A 16,301-nucleotide genomic window follows, 5' to 3' on the forward strand; every position below is an offset into this window, starting at 1 on the left:
CAATGCATCCTGGCCGTGTGCGAGTCGACCAACCGCACCCTCTGCACGTCCTTCCCAACCAAGTCGAGCACCAAGTTCACCCGGCTGCAGCTGACGGGCGAGTTCTCGACCCCGGCCATCTTCCCCATCGTGGCATCCAACGAGCTGGCCCTGACCGCCAAGGACAAATGGCAGTTCGAGACCACCGCCCCCAACGTGGGCCACCTGACCCTGAACCAGGAGCAAGGACACGGGGAGGAGGAGCACGAGGCCATCCTGCAGGTCGCTCTCTACGCACGGCTGTACAAGCTGGACAGGTTTATCCACTGAGAGACGCATGCTGCGCCTTGGGGTAGAGTCCTGGAAGTTGTCCTTACTATGCCTGACGCAGTTGTGAATGTTGCATACCGGAGCCCCCTGAACACCTGCATCACGGCATGTCCTTGATGCAGCAGTTGAAATGTTCAACCTGCGCAGTTTGACTGCCACCGATGCACAAGTTTGTGCATACAGGTTCAAGGATAACTTTCCCTGCCTTGTTTGGCAATTTTCAGCCTATTTTGGAAGCCATCTTGCAGTTGTTGAAGGGAGCTTACGAGAGGGGATTTTTTAATCTTTAACCAGTCATGTCCGAAGCAAACAAAAAGGTGCAGAATGTCAAAACGGGGTGCATTGCACTGCTCAAGCATCGCTAAAGTAGTGCTTGCCTTTTCTTCTGCCAAAAAAAAAAAAGTATTTTTCGACCATGGCATTGAGCAACCTTTTCTTCCTAGCTTCACTGCAAGGGAAACATGTGAGTATGAGCAGCGAATCAGATAATGTGTGCTAATAGCAAGCAATGAACTAACCCATGCAATAGAGGTTACCTAGTTTATTTGAGAACTGAGAGCAAATTTGCTTTATTTGAGAACTGAGAACAAATTTGCTAAGAAAGTATATCAGGCACCCAAGCTGTGCCATTATGGTGGGTTAGCAAAGGAGTGAACAAATAAAAGCTCAAAGCCTAGGCAGAAAAGCCAAGGTACAATTTTGTACTGCCTAATTAAAGAAGGGGCCAACCAGACAAAACACAACTTTGGTTCATTCGAAAGATTGCCTCGTTAGAATCATACTGACGCCATTCTTACCGTAAACTTCACTCAAATAAGCTATAAAAAAAGGGAATGGCCACGCGACCCACTAGCTCATTTCCCGCAACAGAACCTGTGATGTCATACGCCCCAGCTCTGCGATTGGCTGAGGCCGGTGAAAGCAACGCAACTTAGGCAGACCTTATAAGCTCGCCGAACGAGCTATTTGCGCTTAAATTTAGGGCACATTCTTTTTATAGCAGTAAGCATGGTAGGATAAACAGTGGAAGTTACGAAAGCACACGTAAACATAGAAGTACCGATGTGTACTGCTGTTGGTGCTGTGCGCACTGTGCTTGTTTTAGCTGCACAGCACTACAGCTCTTTGGGGTTGTCTCAGATGACACTGGCCGATTGGCTTAAGCGACAACGTCTTATGGGACCATATTTGTCGAGCGAGCACCATGTTTCACTAAGCGATTTTTTTTCTCCCTGAACAAAGACAAGCCAGGTACAAATACGGTCAAAAACAAAGCAAAGGCAGGAAACGGCTCGGTGCGGTATGGTGGTGCCATCTAAGTTGACTCACGCTAAACAAATCTCCGCTTCACACCAAGTTTCAGCTTGAAGACCTGTTCTTATGATGTCATTGTAGATGTCGTTAACTTAAAACACATGATTTGGCGGGAGAATCAAAATTTTAACTTACAAATTGATTAATTTTGCAGTGAATAAAGCATGCGGACAAGCGCTGGGGGCACTATAAAACACGAAATCTTTCGAATAAAACAAACTTGTATTTTGTCTGCATGGCCCCTTTAAAAAAAGGCAAGAGCACTGTATCTACATCTTATATATATAAACAACAATTTGGGCATTTCCTGCATGCGTGCTAAGGCTGTTTTGTCAACAAATATGTTGCAAGCAATGCATTTTTAATACAGTTTTTGTTTTGTATGAAGCGTAATATGTCTTTTTCACTTGAGAACAACCTGTAGAGTGGGAAAATTGTCACAGAAATTAAAGCAAGGCATCTTATTCTCTTGCTTCCTTCGAATGATGTTATTTAAAAAAAAACACAAATTTGGAGTGAAACCTGTTCCAGCAAGTTGCATTTTTGGCCAAGCACAAATTTGGGGCATGACTGCTCTGTGTGTCAGCATTAAATTATGATGCTGTGCAATGAAGAAAACAATTTGTTTGTTGTTGTGAAACTCGTTTGAAGTGCGTTAAAACAGATTTGATAGAGCTAAAGCAGAAGACGAAGCTGTGAAGTGCTTACAAACTCACTGGCTAGTATGACTGCGTACCATGTAACAGCACTTTCAAGCAAGGGCATTCATGCCAGGCTTCCGATACCATGAGCTGAAAAAAAAAAAAAAAGTGAAAACAGAGTTTTCTGTGCGATTTGATTAGCAGTGCAGTTTTGCCTCTAGAAGTGTTTAGATTTTAGTGACTGTTCAGAATTTACAAATAAACAATGGAGTAAAATGTGACAGTTCAGTATGGCTCTATCTCCCACGCCCCATGGATATTGCACTACAGCCCAGAAGGCAAAGTTCATAGGGTTCAGTGAAAAGATCCGGATGCAATTAGTACTTTTTATTTAAACAAAAACAGTGAAGCCCAGTGAGTGATGGGAGCGAAATTCCAATTTGAAGGGAAAGAAGCAATACTTAGAACAATCAAAACATCACAGTTGCAGCGTGCATACCATGACACCTGTGAGTGGCTGCCAACTCTACCCATGGGGGCATCCAAGGAGAAAATATTGGCATCTAACATTATTTTGGACGACAATGGGATGGTGTGCAGAAGTAAGTTTATTGTAGACACAATGTAAAAACTTTGGTGCAGTGTATGTAGACCAAAATATTGAAGCTCAGCGCTCCACTCGATTTTGTTACAACGAATTTACTTAGTTTGCGAGTAGAGGCATTTATGAAAGTCCCCTGTGTAGTGAGAAAACTGAAGCTAGTCAGCTTCACTGCGCTGGCTTAATTGATGTTTGTGCGGTAATTGCACGTTTACAAGTGGCATTGCTGCAAGCACCTTTTTTTCCCCTAGTTCTTTCCTTTCACTCAGAAGCTTGTTGCTTTCAAATGACTTTTCACACACACAGATTGCGTCTATAGAGGCCAGAGTAGATTGTTCCCTTTGTCAAGCTTAAAAATGCTTTGTTAGGGTTGCACTGTGTTATTAAATTAACCACAATGTTAATCACAAAAAAAAAACGATACAAGTTGCGATATTTGCTTAAGTAGTGGTGTTTTGTTAAGAACAATTTAATTATATACAGAGTGATAGTGTTACAAATATTCGCTTTTATGAACAACTGCGCACAGGTCATTGTATGGACTTGTTAAATACATTTACATTCCAGTGATACTCTAAAACGCTTCGACTCAGTGCAGTGCACAATGCTCTGTAATCACTGTGGGAAATGAACATGTGCCTTGTCCTTTATATTTCTGTTATTTGTTTACATGTTAGTGCAAATAATGTAGACAAACAATAAAGCTTGTTTCTAGGGAAGTTGTCGATTTGTATGTTCTTGTTGTAGCAAAGCCTTGTTCAAATTTATCGATGGTGCCAATTCAGTGCATATGCTCACACTGAAACTCATTTCACTTATTTCGTTATGTCGGGGACTTACTCTATGATAAAAAGACAGGAAAGCACACAGACACAGCGTTCTGTCTGTGTGCTCTACTGTCATCCTGTTTTTCTGCACTGCTTACCACTCGGATATGTACCTACTGGCCCACCTACGATCCGTCTTCAGTCAGCCAGAGCATGGAAAGTTCCTGCTCCATTGCCAGACTGGCATTGAAGGCTACAACTGTGTGTTCTGTAAGAGGTTCTTGCTGGAAAAGCCAAATTAAGAAGACGAATTGCATTACGTCCCCACCACAGTGCACACCCGAGTTCTCTGCTTGTGTACCAGTGTCAAGTATCTGTTCGACAACGCCAGTGATTGTCACGGCACTAACCCTGCATGCACCCATAATGCTGCTGGTGAGGTGCATTTTTTTTGGAAAGGGTCACGAGGAAAATCACACCTGTTTTCATTGGTTGTGGTCTCTCTCCAGTTGGCCCTGCAGCCCATACAATAAGTAGAACTCAACAAGCGCAAGGGGCATCACAATCTGTTTAAACAAAACACTGCAAAGTTTCAGTTTAGAGAAATTTAAGCCACATACTGGAATAGGACTCCACAATTCACTTCACTGTACGATTATAGTCCACCAGGAGGTTTGTGAAACAAGGGTGTCTCGATTGCACGTTTTTTTTTTTATTAAGCCACAACACTGCTCATTTGGTAGTGGTAATGTGGCCCTGTATTGCACTTACCATATTTATTTGATTATAAGGCGAGGGTGTGGTTTGCATAGTAAGAAAAATCGCCATATATATATATATATATGCACACACACATACATGCACACGCACACACACACACACATGTACACTGAGCTTCGAATATAAGGCGGGGTATGACTTTGAGAATATGGATTTTGGAAAAAAACCTCGCCTTATATTTGAATGAATACGGTAGTAGCGCAACGGGGTTTGCAAAGCCCTCACTGTTTAGTGAGGCACCCTTCTTTGCCTGTGTTTCTTTTTTTGCCCGGCTTTCTTTTTCTGTGGTACACAAAACGAGGCACGCTTCCTTGCCTACGTTAGATCACCACTTTTATAATGTGTCGCATGTTGACATCATCTTATCTGCCGCCGCCCTCACTCTTTCTGCATTTACGGTTTCCACTTGCTTTGCAGATAGCAGCACAGAAAACATACTCAACTCAATAAACATCGCTGCTTCTTTAACATTAACATTTAAGTTTAACATTTCTTGTCAGTGATGCATCTGCTTGCCTTCAAAGGTTATAATTCAAAGCAACTGGAATGCTAAAGCTTAGCGGACTATAGTATCCCTTGCCGCAGCAGTCAGGCATGCAGGAAGCAACTCAGGATGAAGGCAGCACTTCCCAGAGGCTGGCCAGGGTGAATCCCTCAGGAAGCTTCTCCACAGCCAGGTTCAGCTCGGGACTTAGTACAACTTCGCGGTCCCGGTCATGGGCCTCATCAGCCAGGTACGCCTGCAAGGGAATCATCACAGCTTGCCAACAGCCCCCAACAAACGCTCGAAAAACGATTACAGTTTCACGCTTCGGTAGCAATGTCAAAACAAAAGTCACTATCGTGGTAGCAGTTGGAACTACCTTGCTGGCGAGCTTGATCTTTTTGTCAGTTAAATTCATTTGAATTTAAAACGAAGCTCTCTGGTTCCTTGATTTAAAAGCTCTATCAAAATTAATTTAAGCAAGCTAAACAGAGCACAAGCCTTTGAATGACTTAACGTCTGCAAAATCTAGCACGCGCTGTACTATTGCTATTTCCGTGTCAGTGGGAAAACAAATATATGTTAGATGCAAATCGGACTCTATTGTTGATGACATGGGCCCTTGCTAAATTTGCACAGAAGACCACCAGCGTTGTACCACATGACACTGGAAAAAAAAATAATTTTAACCCGTTCAGTTACCAGTTCAGTTCCAGCTCTCAGTACGATTTGCTTCCAGTTCAACACCCTGGCTTGAACATAGTATTACAAGTGGCTCACAGCAAAAGCATCGTAGTGGGTGCCATCGGCCGTGTTCACTTCAGGTTCATCAAGCAGCTCTGGGCCAGTGTCCTGAGGCACCATCTCCTCTTCTGCCTGGAATTGTGCAAAGGGTGCAAGGTGCTGAGCGCGCTTTTTCTTGCAGCAATAAAATGCTATTTTGCTGCTGCAAACAGATGCTATTGAGCACAATTTATTAAGCTTTTTAACTGTATCAGCCCCGGTCTGGAAGAGTGAGCGCCATTACTCGTGTCTCTTGTAAGGAAATCTTGACTTTCACATTCTCTTTCTGCTTGTTTGGCGATCATTTTTTGCCGCTGGTAACAGTGTTGAAAGCCCAACATTTTTTGTTCATGACACAGCCATGATATACTGCACAAGAGATGCTAACGCGCAAGGCAGGAAAAAGATCAGCTTTTCGAGTTGTTTGTAACGGCTGGTCTTGTAAGAGATATACCACCGGCCGTGCAGATTTGCCAACATGCAGTTGGAATAAATTGCGTAATATAGAATAAGTTGCTTTCTGGGAGCCTGGCAGTGCAGCGTCTTGGAATTTCTCATTTTCTGTGCGTTGCTAGGAGACGCAGTCTTGCCTGTGCCCGCCGGTGCACTTGCCTGCTTCTCCAGAAAAACTCGAACACCCATGATGGGCTTGGCCTTGTGCACCTTGAGAAGGCTTGAGAGTTCCTTGTAGACAAGCTGCAGTCGGTCCAAGGGGTCGAGCTTGAAGCCAAGTACGTAGCCACCGCTCTGCACAGAACGACCAGGCAGGCTGTGTACGGCCTGTGCTTTCATCAGCAACTAACAAAGTGCCACTACTTGGGGCAGGCCTTGCACGAGGCAGTTAACTTTAAGCAAGCCTGATAGAGTTGGACTTGGATGTCTCTAATTTGAAAGAAACCGGGAAATGGTTCAGTGTAGTCGTTAATTCAGTCCAAAATGCTCGATGTAAGCAGAAAACTTTTGGACTGTTTGACGCAAGCAAAAATAGCTGGGCTCCACTATCTGAGGTATGGGTGGGTTTTCTTGATTTGTAGTTAAACTGTTCCCATCAAGTTTGCTTTTACTTTTCGATTGGAAGGTGCAAATTTTGTAATAGCATACTAAGCCCATACAACAAAGAAACGCAGGAAAGCCAAGTCCCTGGGCTAACCTACGTAACTGTTGGAATTCTTAAGGACTACTGCTTTTAATCTGGTTAAATTTTACCTTGACAATATCTTTCGTGCCCCCTCTTTGCCTTTTTTCCTTTCTGGAAATCAGGCAGACATTAGGAGAAGTGGCCAGAATTGTTACCTCAGAGTAAAATGCATACACTGGAGCATGCTGACTATGAAATTAAAGCCCAGCACATGGCAAGAACCAACTGTTCTGTGCAAATAAGTGACTATTTGCTGCTCAACTCATTCCATCATGTGCACAGCTGCTGGCACAGTAGGTCAGTAATATCAAAAGTTAGCCATCATACGCATATGTGTGCACGCACGTGTCAAGAGCATGCCTCTTCTATTCAACAATGTAACAGCTTTGTGAGGATAGCTGACCAAATCATTCCTTTTGCCAGTTTACATGAAGATCCCAAGAATAAGTTAAGATGAACTGCACTTCTTAAAACTGCTCACATAAACATGGGCCAGCCAAGCAGAGAAGCAGCTGGTCAGGTCAAACTGGTGCCTTCTTGAAGATGTGTTCACTGAACTGATCCACTATTTTAATACACCACTGTAACCATTAGAAGTGTAAGCTGCAGCTTATCCAACTCTGATCACATTTTCAAGCTTACAATAGTAAAGCAACAGTAAATAATTTCAATCTGGAAGTTAGTGTTGTTGCAGTGTACTTACTCTGTCAGTAGTTTCAATCACAAGTGCTGTGCCAAACTTTGATTCCCGTGTTCTAATGACAGCCTGTAAAGATACAAGGGGATGCGTATATGAAGAAATGTGGAACAGTATTTTATGCACAGGCATCTAGAGGACTTCAAAGGTAGGGTGGCAAAGGTGAGGGACATCAATGTTTCATCTACTACCGCTTTGTAGAGCACGTAAGGAGGGAACATTGCCATCTACGGCAGTACAGTGGAAACCCGTTAAGACGAACACTATGGTTATGACGAACAACATTTTTGCTCTCTTGTAACGTCCAAAATGCAAAAAACCTCTGCTTAAGACGAATTTCTGATAGTACGGACAAATTTCTACGGTCCCTTCGAGTTCATCCTTACAGGAGTCTACTACTATGTATGTGAAATTCCTCGGGGAGCACCATGGAGGAAAGAATACTTTTCTTTCCTCCATGGGGAGCACTCACCACCTGCAGGTAGGGCAGGCTGATGTTGAAGGAGTCATTCATGTTGGCATGCCAAACGATGCGCACGTTGGTGATGTGGAAAGTGCCCAGGTTCCCCTGGTCACTGGACAGGTTCCAGACACCATGCACCTGGCTGCACAGTTGCTCTTCGGGAAGCAGCCGTAGCTGCTGCTTGTGCAACAGTGCCGTGCGCAGGTGCAAGTCGCGGTACAGCTTGGTGGCGCTGTATGCCCTGAAACACACGTATCAACACCTGCACAAGACTTGCAAATGAAAGTTATTGTAGCTGATGTACGCCAGCTATCTCCACAGCTCTGAACGAGAAGCACATAGGTTATTAATTAGCTTTAACCGAAGACAATCCCCATTTGCTTAATACACACCTTGCTTTATATACTGGACTAAAATGGTTGCAGACAGAGTTGTCTTAATCAATGCAGTTGATATTTTGCTTCTAAGAAGCAAATGAAATAATTTTTACACTTGTTTCAAATTTTATATGGCTGCATTATTAATTGAGTAATATAGTTTATTAAGAATTTAATAACGCAATGTAGGACGAAAAACTGAGTCACTCTCTATATATTGCTCCCGATGTACTCGCAAACGAGAACTGCACCCAGCAATTGCTATAGCTATGGCCAGCTTACTTGAACGTGTTCAGAACAGATGCGATGAGGCGTGGCTGCTCCATGATCTGGCTCTGGGAAATGAATTAAAGAACACAACAATTGCTGAGATCAATTAATAGAGCTAATTTATTAGATCCGTTACAGTGAAGAGAGTATAAATTAGTGCTCTTACCAAGTTTGTGAATATGAATTCGTATCGGCTGCTGTTGGACTTCGTCATAATGTAGAGTGCCTCGGCAATTCCACACAATTTCTGAAAGTGGGAATTATTATGCCGTATAATTTGACAAGTTTTGCTGAGTCACTATAGTGGTGAAAATTGCTCACAGAATTCACAGTTCTTGTTGATATTCCTGTGACACAGTTGAATCCTACAGCTGTAAAGAATCATGTAGAATTTGAAGTTTCCGTGAAATTTTAAAATCTGTAGACGTAGTCTGGAACACTTACACAAGTTTACTCTCGGCCTCGCCTGGGACTGCCAGATTATCCGTAAATTAGTAACGTACAGAGTTCCTGCGGGAAACGAATTCGAAGCATTACGCTTGTAACGATTTCGGCCGCGCTAATTGTTGGTTCGTTATCATTATCTAATGAAATAAACACAATTTTAACCTTTGTCTCCACTATTTCCTTTGGTGTCCTCGACATTCGGGAGCCTGTCGATCTGTTCCTCTCCAGCCCCATATTGAAGGTCTCTAGAATTTTATAAAATACAAAACAGAGACACCATGACGCTGGTTCGTGGCTGGTGCGCAGTAGAAAATGTACGCACTGATTTGAGACATCAAATCTGATGTCGCGATCTTGCCAAAGCCCTTCGCTTTCAGACATCACGCACGCCATGCAAGGTAGAAACGAAACTACGTGTTGTTGCGTTGTTGCTATGCGACGGTTGTCTCCATGGAGACAAAATCTTCCCCCTTTTATTTTTAAATTATAGTAATAAAAGTCCGTAATTACTACATCCTAAGTAAAAATATTAGTAGCAACATTTTTGAAGTTTTTTTAAAAATAACTTTCTGGACACGTTTTTTCATCATCATCATTTCTTCATGCTGTTTACATGCTGTTTACAAAGCGGCGACAGCGGTGGCATGAACGAATGGTCAACGTAAAGAATTCTTGGCAGACGATGTCAATTTGAACAGACATTGTAAGTGCGTAAGTGAAGTCTCTACGTATGCTAACACAGCTAAGACAAGCAATTGACAAATCTTGTGGAAATAAGCGTCGATCAGACGTAAATTGTATGGGAAGATAGCCTCTATGATGCCAAGTGCCGGTCGCGTGTTTTCGTGTTGTTTTCGCGCATTTCCAGCAACAGTAGAAATTTCACATGTACTACAGGCTTTAGTTCACGTGATCATCAACTGAGATGAGCAGCCTGCGCTTGTTCAATAACTGGCTTTTATATTCATTCATCCTAGATCAACTGAAAAATGGCTTCTGACGACGAATCGCGCTTGCAAAAAGGGGCGCCTGTTGGAGGCGTGGATTCCAGAAAGAACGAACGCGGGCGTGATGGTGAGCGTGGACGGGATGTCGACCGCGGACGCGATGTTGAGCGCGGACGAGAAAAGCGTCACAGGCAAGTCAATTCCGTTCCTTGTGGCTAAGCGAAAAACTGCCACCCTTTTCCTCCCGCCTGGCATGCTGAACTCAAACTACTTGCAAACTTTATATTTGACATATCGTGCTGTTGTTGTTAGGTCCAGAAGCAAGGAACGGCGAAAAAGATCACGGAGTCGAGAGAAAAGGTGAGGACGCGCATCAGTCGTGAAATCGCATCTGTTGTAGTTCGCGTAGAGCTGGCATGCAAAGCTTCACTTCCGAACCTCGCCGAATAAAATTGCTACGAAGAGCGAGCATGACCTAAGACTGTGTCGGAAGTAATCGCTAATTTGCTATCACGGTTTTATGCTGCATCCACAGAAATAATAGTTTTTACTTTACGAGGTAGAGAGCCTTTAAAAGTTGCAGAATCCATTCCTTCAATGCCATCCACCACTTACCAAAACAGGCGCAGGTAACAGTTGTAGGTACGAATTTAATCAATCATTTTTTTCTGTCTTGATGGTATGGTTTGAATGAGGGCCGAGTCAGGAGGACGAACTAGTACTAAATAAATTGAAATACAAACAACGGAGCGCATGGCTTTCAGTACCTGCCGCGCATCGTGGCAACGGGCTGCGTATGCGCTGTAGGAACAAGTTACGAGAGTCTGCGATCAACCTTGATGTGGAAAGACCATCATATTTCCATCGTCCGTTTGGTGCTCAGCACGAAATAAAAGATAAAAGAATATAGCTGCGTGCACCGTTTTCACTCCGCGCAGCGACGAAGTTAAACAACGTTCGCGTGAGTGGGCGCCGAACGTGGCAGGAAGACGGACCAAAACACTCACACACTGAACAATAGTGTTTCCATGTCAACGTTGGACGCAAACTCTCATAACTTGTTCACACTACGCATAAGCAGCCCGTCGCCAGGATGCATGGGCGTGTACTGAAAGCCACGCGCTCTGTTGTTCGTATTTCAATTTATTACGATAGTACCTTAATTGACACATCATAGCCTGATTAGTGAAGCATCACATTTTGTGCTGACATAACTGCTAATTCAGAATTTATTACTATGCTAACATAACCATTAATTCCAGAGACGGCTTTGTGGTAAGCTATAGATAGGTGAAGATCGGTGCTCCAGACCACTTTTATTATGGCAAATATAACAAGAAATTACAACAAGTGCCCTGTGGCAAAAAATGCAATGTTAAATATGCCTGGTTGATCAAGGGTAATGACCAAACCACGTGAAAAAGCAGGTTGATCTAGGATAGTAAGTGAAAGATGTCAATTCGTGCGTTGGATAACCGATGAAACTCGGGTTACTTGCCAGGAGCCACAAAAAAAAAAAAAAAAAAAAAAAACTATGGAACTCGTCGTAATTCTGAGTAACATTGCAAGTAAAATCCAGGTGCTTAATTGTGAATCCTGCTGGTGAACCGGAGCCAGTTTTTATATATATATATATATCTGAGAGCATCTCAGCGGCAGTGTGGAACGTAGTCAGTAGCCAACAGCATCACGCTTATTTGAACTCTCATTTCTGCACATGCGCTCAGTTGCAGGGGAGGGAGGGGACGGGGGATCTTTATCTCATTCTGGGGATGCTGGCTGTTCTCACTGGATAACCAGCTTGGCATGTGCTGTTGGATAGCCTGTTAGATAATCGGCTTTTATGCTTGTGAAGAGATGCAGCACAGGAGGGCTCACTAATTTCTGCGCCGTGCACTGTTGCCTGCATAGCAGTCTGTGCTCACTAACGTGGGCAGCAGCTTGGTATCGGCTTTTGTTCCCATACTTGTGCATGGTAGTCACCGTTTGCGCACTGTCTGGGCGTAATGTTACTTGGGTTATTTGCGCAGTGCTAAAATTAGGCACCGTTACCAATACTCAGATGTGTACTCGTCACATGCAGTCCGAGCAAATCCTTTTTTTTTTAAACTTTGCTGGATTATTCACGTTTCACTGATAGTCTAGCTTCATTGCAGAGCATGCCACTGCACTTTGGTGATAAGCCTCAGGTTTAGTAGGAACTGATTGCGTTTCACTAGTTCGTGTAAGTTCACTCACTCTGCGTTCAGTTTTTGAACTTTTTCGTGGTGGTATCTGCCGCTCCAGATGAGCTGGGGTAATTAACGGTGAGTCTCTTCAGGTTTGAGCCCATATTATTCACTCATTCAATTTTAAATCTTCTGTGAAAACAAAAATCACACTCATATAATTACTCGTGCAAGGAAGTGTTGAAACTCCGTGAAAAAAATTATAATTACAAAAATTATGACTACAGTTTTTCGAGAGAAGCACCCTTGGAATGCTTATGTATTGAGAAATCATCAGGATATTATGGAAGGGAGTGGTGTTGGTGAATTGGCGTTATACATTATACAGTACTGCGGGCCAGGATTAGCTTGACCACAATGCAGGAGATTCCGGGTGCAAAAAGAACGCATGAAAGCGTGGTGTGCTCGGGGTTTACTCATTTGTTGCCATTGTCTTACCTGCTCCACATTGGATGTAGGTCTCGGTCTCGGAGCCGAGAGAGGAAGAAGGACCGAGACAGAGACAAGGGCCGGGACCGACGCAGGGACCGGGGTCGAGATGAGGATGGCAAGCCCACCGACGGTAGCACCAAGGAAAGGTTTGTGGCTGTGGCGTGATAAATTGGTGGAATCGTGCCTATGTCAACAGACAGCAGTTTATCTATACCCGATATGGTATGCCGGTATGCCAGCACCTTATCAAAGGTGCAAGACAACGAGATTAGCAGGAGTGCACGCGACACAGAAACAGCGTGTGAAATTTGTTATATTTTTAGGTATTATTTGTTTTGGTGGTACTGTCACTCTATTTAGAAAAGCCGGTTTATCTGGAATTTATCGTGCTGAAAGGGTGGAAAAAGAGTTTTTTTTTTCGTTCACCTTGACATTGTTATTTACTTGCGTTTTGAAATTCACTGTTCTTTTTTTCTCCCTTTCTTTTTACCTTTTTTTTTTCAACTATACTTTCGTGCAAAAGTTCTTGTGTAAAATTGTACGTCTTGCCACTCCTGCTTGGGCTTTGTAAGCCTGCAGTGTTGGAACAAATGAAATGAATTATGAAAATTTTGCATTATTTGTGCATGAATGATGTCATAATGAAGAACACTTAGAGAGGGAGAGGCATTTTATTTCTGTACACCTAGAGAAATGCAGGCAGAGCTACAAAGTCATTCTGACACTGCTCAGTTCTGGTAACAACCAGTGAAACATCGTTGAGCGTTAACCTCAGCATTGCATGTTTACTAACTAGTTTACCACACAGTGTAGTGTGTTATTGTTGACTACTTTGGGAAAAAGTGATTGAACCCTGGCCACAAGATTCTTATGCTCCGGCCAATGCTTGAGTGTAAGAGCACAGTCCACAATCCCAAGTCTCTATTCCTCAAAAACAGTGTTTCCGTGGCCTGTCTTCCTGTACTTCTCCATTGTTTTATGCCATTGTGATATCCGCTTCACATCATTTGTGGTTTCATTTTTTAAGAAACCTATAAAAGTACGTTGTACGTCAGTTAACTTTCTCTTTGTGGCCAATCCATTTTGGTCTGTAGTTTTGCTCGAGTGCACTCTATAAAATCGATATGCGCTTTTGCAGGGACGACGAAGAGGGGGCGGAGAAAGTCAAAAAGGAACCACTTTCGCTGGAAGAGCTGATGGCCAAGAAGAAGGCAGAGGAGGATGCTCGCAGCAAGGTTCACACTTTAAAAATTGGTGCATGCTAGCATAGAATTTGTAATGCTAGAAGCATTACTAGACTTCGTGCCAAAAATTTGTGGACTGCATTCGTGTTTCAAACGAGGAGTAGGACTTGTACTACTTGTGAATACTATACTCGGTTACAACTCAAGAACGGCACCACCTCATGTATTGTATCACTCCGCCAAAGCGCCGGACCCGTGACGTCAGTGCGCGCGCATTTTGAAAGGGGTTTGCTATGAATGCGTGATATCGTCTGCCTTGTCTCGCGCAGTTTGTTTGTCGTCACTGGAGTCGTTTTTAAGCATATTAAGTCCAAAAAATCACGGGAACGGCTCACGCCATGTTCAAAATATTCCAAGTAACGCCCTACTTGCGCCGCGCGGAGAAACATCCGGCTACGGTGATAAGGTACAGATGCAACTTCCGGTGCTGTTCTTAAGTTGTCACCGAGTATAGTGCGAAGACGTGGATCACACTAATGTGATAAGCAGTATGAAAAACCACTGTCCCTCAGATCAAAAAGACATCATCCCTTCGCTAGCAAAACCCAGTGTAAGCTTTCGTCAGTGCGTTGCCATACTGTTGAATAGAATGCAAAAGTTTGACTTTTTTTTAGCAGTGAAGCTATTGTAGAGGAGAGTCAGCAAAGGCCGACACATCATTTGTCATCATTTGTCATCATGACAGGGAAATGTGCAGTCACGGCAAGTTACTGCAATTCATATTCTAATGTATTTCCTAGAACAGGTTTGACTGCTAAAACAACAGTAAAACTGTGCCTGGTTTCGCCTCCTTGTGGTAAATAGTTAGCTTACAGTAGAGATGTAAAATCATTAGAGCATTTTCACTTGTTCTAAACTTCTATGTAGGGTTTGGTATTGATAAACAGGTGGTCCTCTTAATATGGTTTCCTTTGAACAAGTTACACCACTTTTGACTGATAAGAGTCCTCAAACCTCGCCAGGTTTCATATCATTCAATAATATAGACAATTAGTATTCATATTTTAGATATTCTAGTGGCTTACTTTACAAGTGTCTGTTTTATAAGGACCAAAGAGTGCAACATTACCACAGCTGAAATTTTAGCTTTCTCATGGCAAAAATTATGACCGTATGAAATTTTATGCTCTAAAGTGCTAACATTTTGATCAACAGGAGTTACATGACATTTCCACTTCCACAGGATTTGGGTGGCTTAGTGTGACAACTTCAATCACCTTAGAAGTATTCCAAATCTCAATTTCAAAACGATTATAAATAATCCAGACACTTGTTTGGCTGGAATCATCTGTGTGGGTGGCAAAGCATATTGTGTGCTGACATCTTATTATGCCCCTGGCACTGCAGTGTGTTTGACAGATATGAAAAGATGCTCTCTGTGGTGCCTAAACCTGCTTTTTGTTGTAGTTGTGCGCGAACCTGTACCACAACCGTATGCTTGTGGCGAGTAGACACGTAGCCATGGGGATTTCTCCAAGAAAATGTTTTCTAACACTTCCCCTCCCCCCTCCACCCTTTTTGCTCATGCGTTTGCGCCCTGTGGCTGCAGCCCGTGTTCCTGACCAAAGAGGAGCGGGCAGCCGAGGCCCTGCGCCGTCGCCAACAGGAGGTGCAGGAGCAGCGGCAGAGGATGGAGGAGGAGCGCAAGCAGCGCCAGCAGTTCTTCGAGCAGGCCAAGCGGGCCGCCAACGGTAGGGCTCTCCTGGCCCTCCAACTCCTTGTGGGGAGCGGTACCATGATCTTACTCTGGGATAGGGCAATGGCATGTTGTCTCCTACTCCACTGGCTATCTGCGTCTTTCACAGGGACATCAGGAACGCAGTCTTGCGTCAATGAGAGAGAGGGTCATTCATTCCATGGTTAGCGAGAAAGAGGTAATGATAGTCACAGATGCACACCCAGCTTCAAGCTAGGCAGGCGTATTCTGCAACCCTTCCTTTGTACTCGAAAGGTGAATAGTGCTGATGGGAGGATATCCCTGTGGGTTGCCTTGCTAGCCGCTGACCCCTTTAAGGGGGCAGACTGGTCTTAGAGCTATTTTTTTATTTACCAACCAAATTTAATGAAACTGCACTGCGTTATAGTTTTTTGTGCTGATTTCAAATCTGCCATTAGATTTTTTGTAAGTTGATTATATTTTGAGTTAATTAATGATTAATTGCCATTATTTTGGGTCACAGTTACTAAATAACCACTCCATACAGAATGGCAATTACCACGTTGCTAGGCAGACTAAAGAATACAACATAGGAAGAACTTTTTTGATTCATCTATTTTTGGTCGTTTTACAACACAGGGAACTTCGCTTCTCCCGTGCTCTGCCAGAAATGGCTCGCGGGTGGTGCCAATTGAACACAATAATAATTTTCCAAAGCCTCC

At 43.4% G+C, this 16,301-nt stretch overlaps 3 protein-coding genes across 8 annotated transcripts in view; 2 read left to right on the forward strand and 1 right to left on the reverse strand.

Annotated features, from left to right (window-relative positions):
• LOC144170311 (pantetheinase-like) overlaps nucleotides 1-3,584 on the forward strand; it is a 51,717-nt gene extending 48,133 nt beyond the window's left edge. The window contains exon 7 of the mRNA XM_077700028.1: nucleotides 1-3,584. Coding sequence (XP_077556154.1) covers nucleotides 1-309 — 309 coding nt within the window. The 3' untranslated portion in view covers nucleotides 310-3,584.
• Bbs5 (Bardet-Biedl syndrome 5 protein) lies at nucleotides 3,246-12,817 on the reverse strand. 5 transcript variants are annotated; one of them, XM_077700030.1, is made up of 11 exons: nucleotides 12,685-12,813; nucleotides 9,234-9,316; nucleotides 9,069-9,134; nucleotides 8,946-8,995; nucleotides 8,791-8,871; nucleotides 8,637-8,689; nucleotides 7,987-8,218; nucleotides 7,521-7,583; nucleotides 6,288-6,426; nucleotides 5,677-5,768; nucleotides 3,246-5,152 (listed from the first exon to the last, which is right to left on the reverse strand). In XM_077700030.1, the coding sequence occupies exons 1-11, from the start codon at nucleotides 12,693-12,695 to the stop codon at nucleotides 5,021-5,023; spliced, it is 1,002 nt and encodes a 333-aa protein (XP_077556156.1). In that variant the 5' UTR covers nucleotides 12,696-12,813; the 3' UTR covers nucleotides 3,246-5,020. The 5 variants fall into 5 exon arrangements, with proteins under 5 accessions (XP_077556156.1, XP_077556155.1, XP_077556159.1 ...); XM_077700029.1 differs by lacking the exon at nucleotides 12,685-12,813 and adding an exon at nucleotides 9,394-9,479; XM_077700033.1 differs by lacking the exons at nucleotides 8,946-8,995; nucleotides 9,069-9,134.
• Nucleotides 9,670-16,301, forward strand: part of LOC144170309 (putative ATP-dependent RNA helicase DDX23) — a 21,468-nt gene continuing 14,836 nt past the window's right edge. The window contains exons 1-6 of one of the 2 annotated variants that reach the window (XM_077700025.1): nucleotides 9,670-9,774; nucleotides 10,049-10,209; nucleotides 10,331-10,378; nucleotides 12,705-12,824; nucleotides 13,817-13,913; nucleotides 15,472-15,613. In XM_077700025.1, coding sequence (XP_077556151.1) covers nucleotides 10,061-10,209; nucleotides 10,331-10,378; nucleotides 12,705-12,824; nucleotides 13,817-13,913; nucleotides 15,472-15,613 — 556 coding nt within the window. In that variant the 5' untranslated portion in view covers nucleotides 9,670-9,774; nucleotides 10,049-10,060. Of the gene's footprint in view, nucleotides 9,783-10,048; nucleotides 10,210-10,330; nucleotides 10,379-12,704; nucleotides 12,825-13,816; nucleotides 13,914-15,471; nucleotides 15,614-16,301 lie in introns of both variants that reach the window. The other variant, XM_077700026.1, reaches the window with a different exon arrangement.

The sequence above is a fragment of the Haemaphysalis longicornis genome, unplaced genomic scaffold (assembly GCF_048455015.1).
Source record: "Haemaphysalis longicornis isolate Haplotype H1 unplaced genomic scaffold, Haemaphysalis longicornis Haplotype H1 scaffold_2, whole genome shotgun sequence".
Taxonomy (NCBI): Eukaryota; Metazoa; Arthropoda; class Arachnida; order Ixodida; family Ixodidae; genus Haemaphysalis; species Haemaphysalis longicornis.

Coding starts and splice junctions, on each gene's coding strand:
- Bbs5 (XM_077700029.1), bottom strand. CDS start 9,464: ATGGCGTGCGTGATGTCTGAAAGCGAAGGGCTTTGGCAAGATCGCGAC. Junction 8,872..8,945: donor CAACAAGAACTGTGAATTCT/GTGAGCAATTTT, acceptor TCCCACTTTCAG/AAATTGTGTGGAATTGCCGA. Junction 5,153..5,676: donor CCCACTACGATGCTTTTGCT/GTGAGCCACTTG, acceptor ATTCCCTTGCAG/GCGTACCTGGCTGATGAGGC.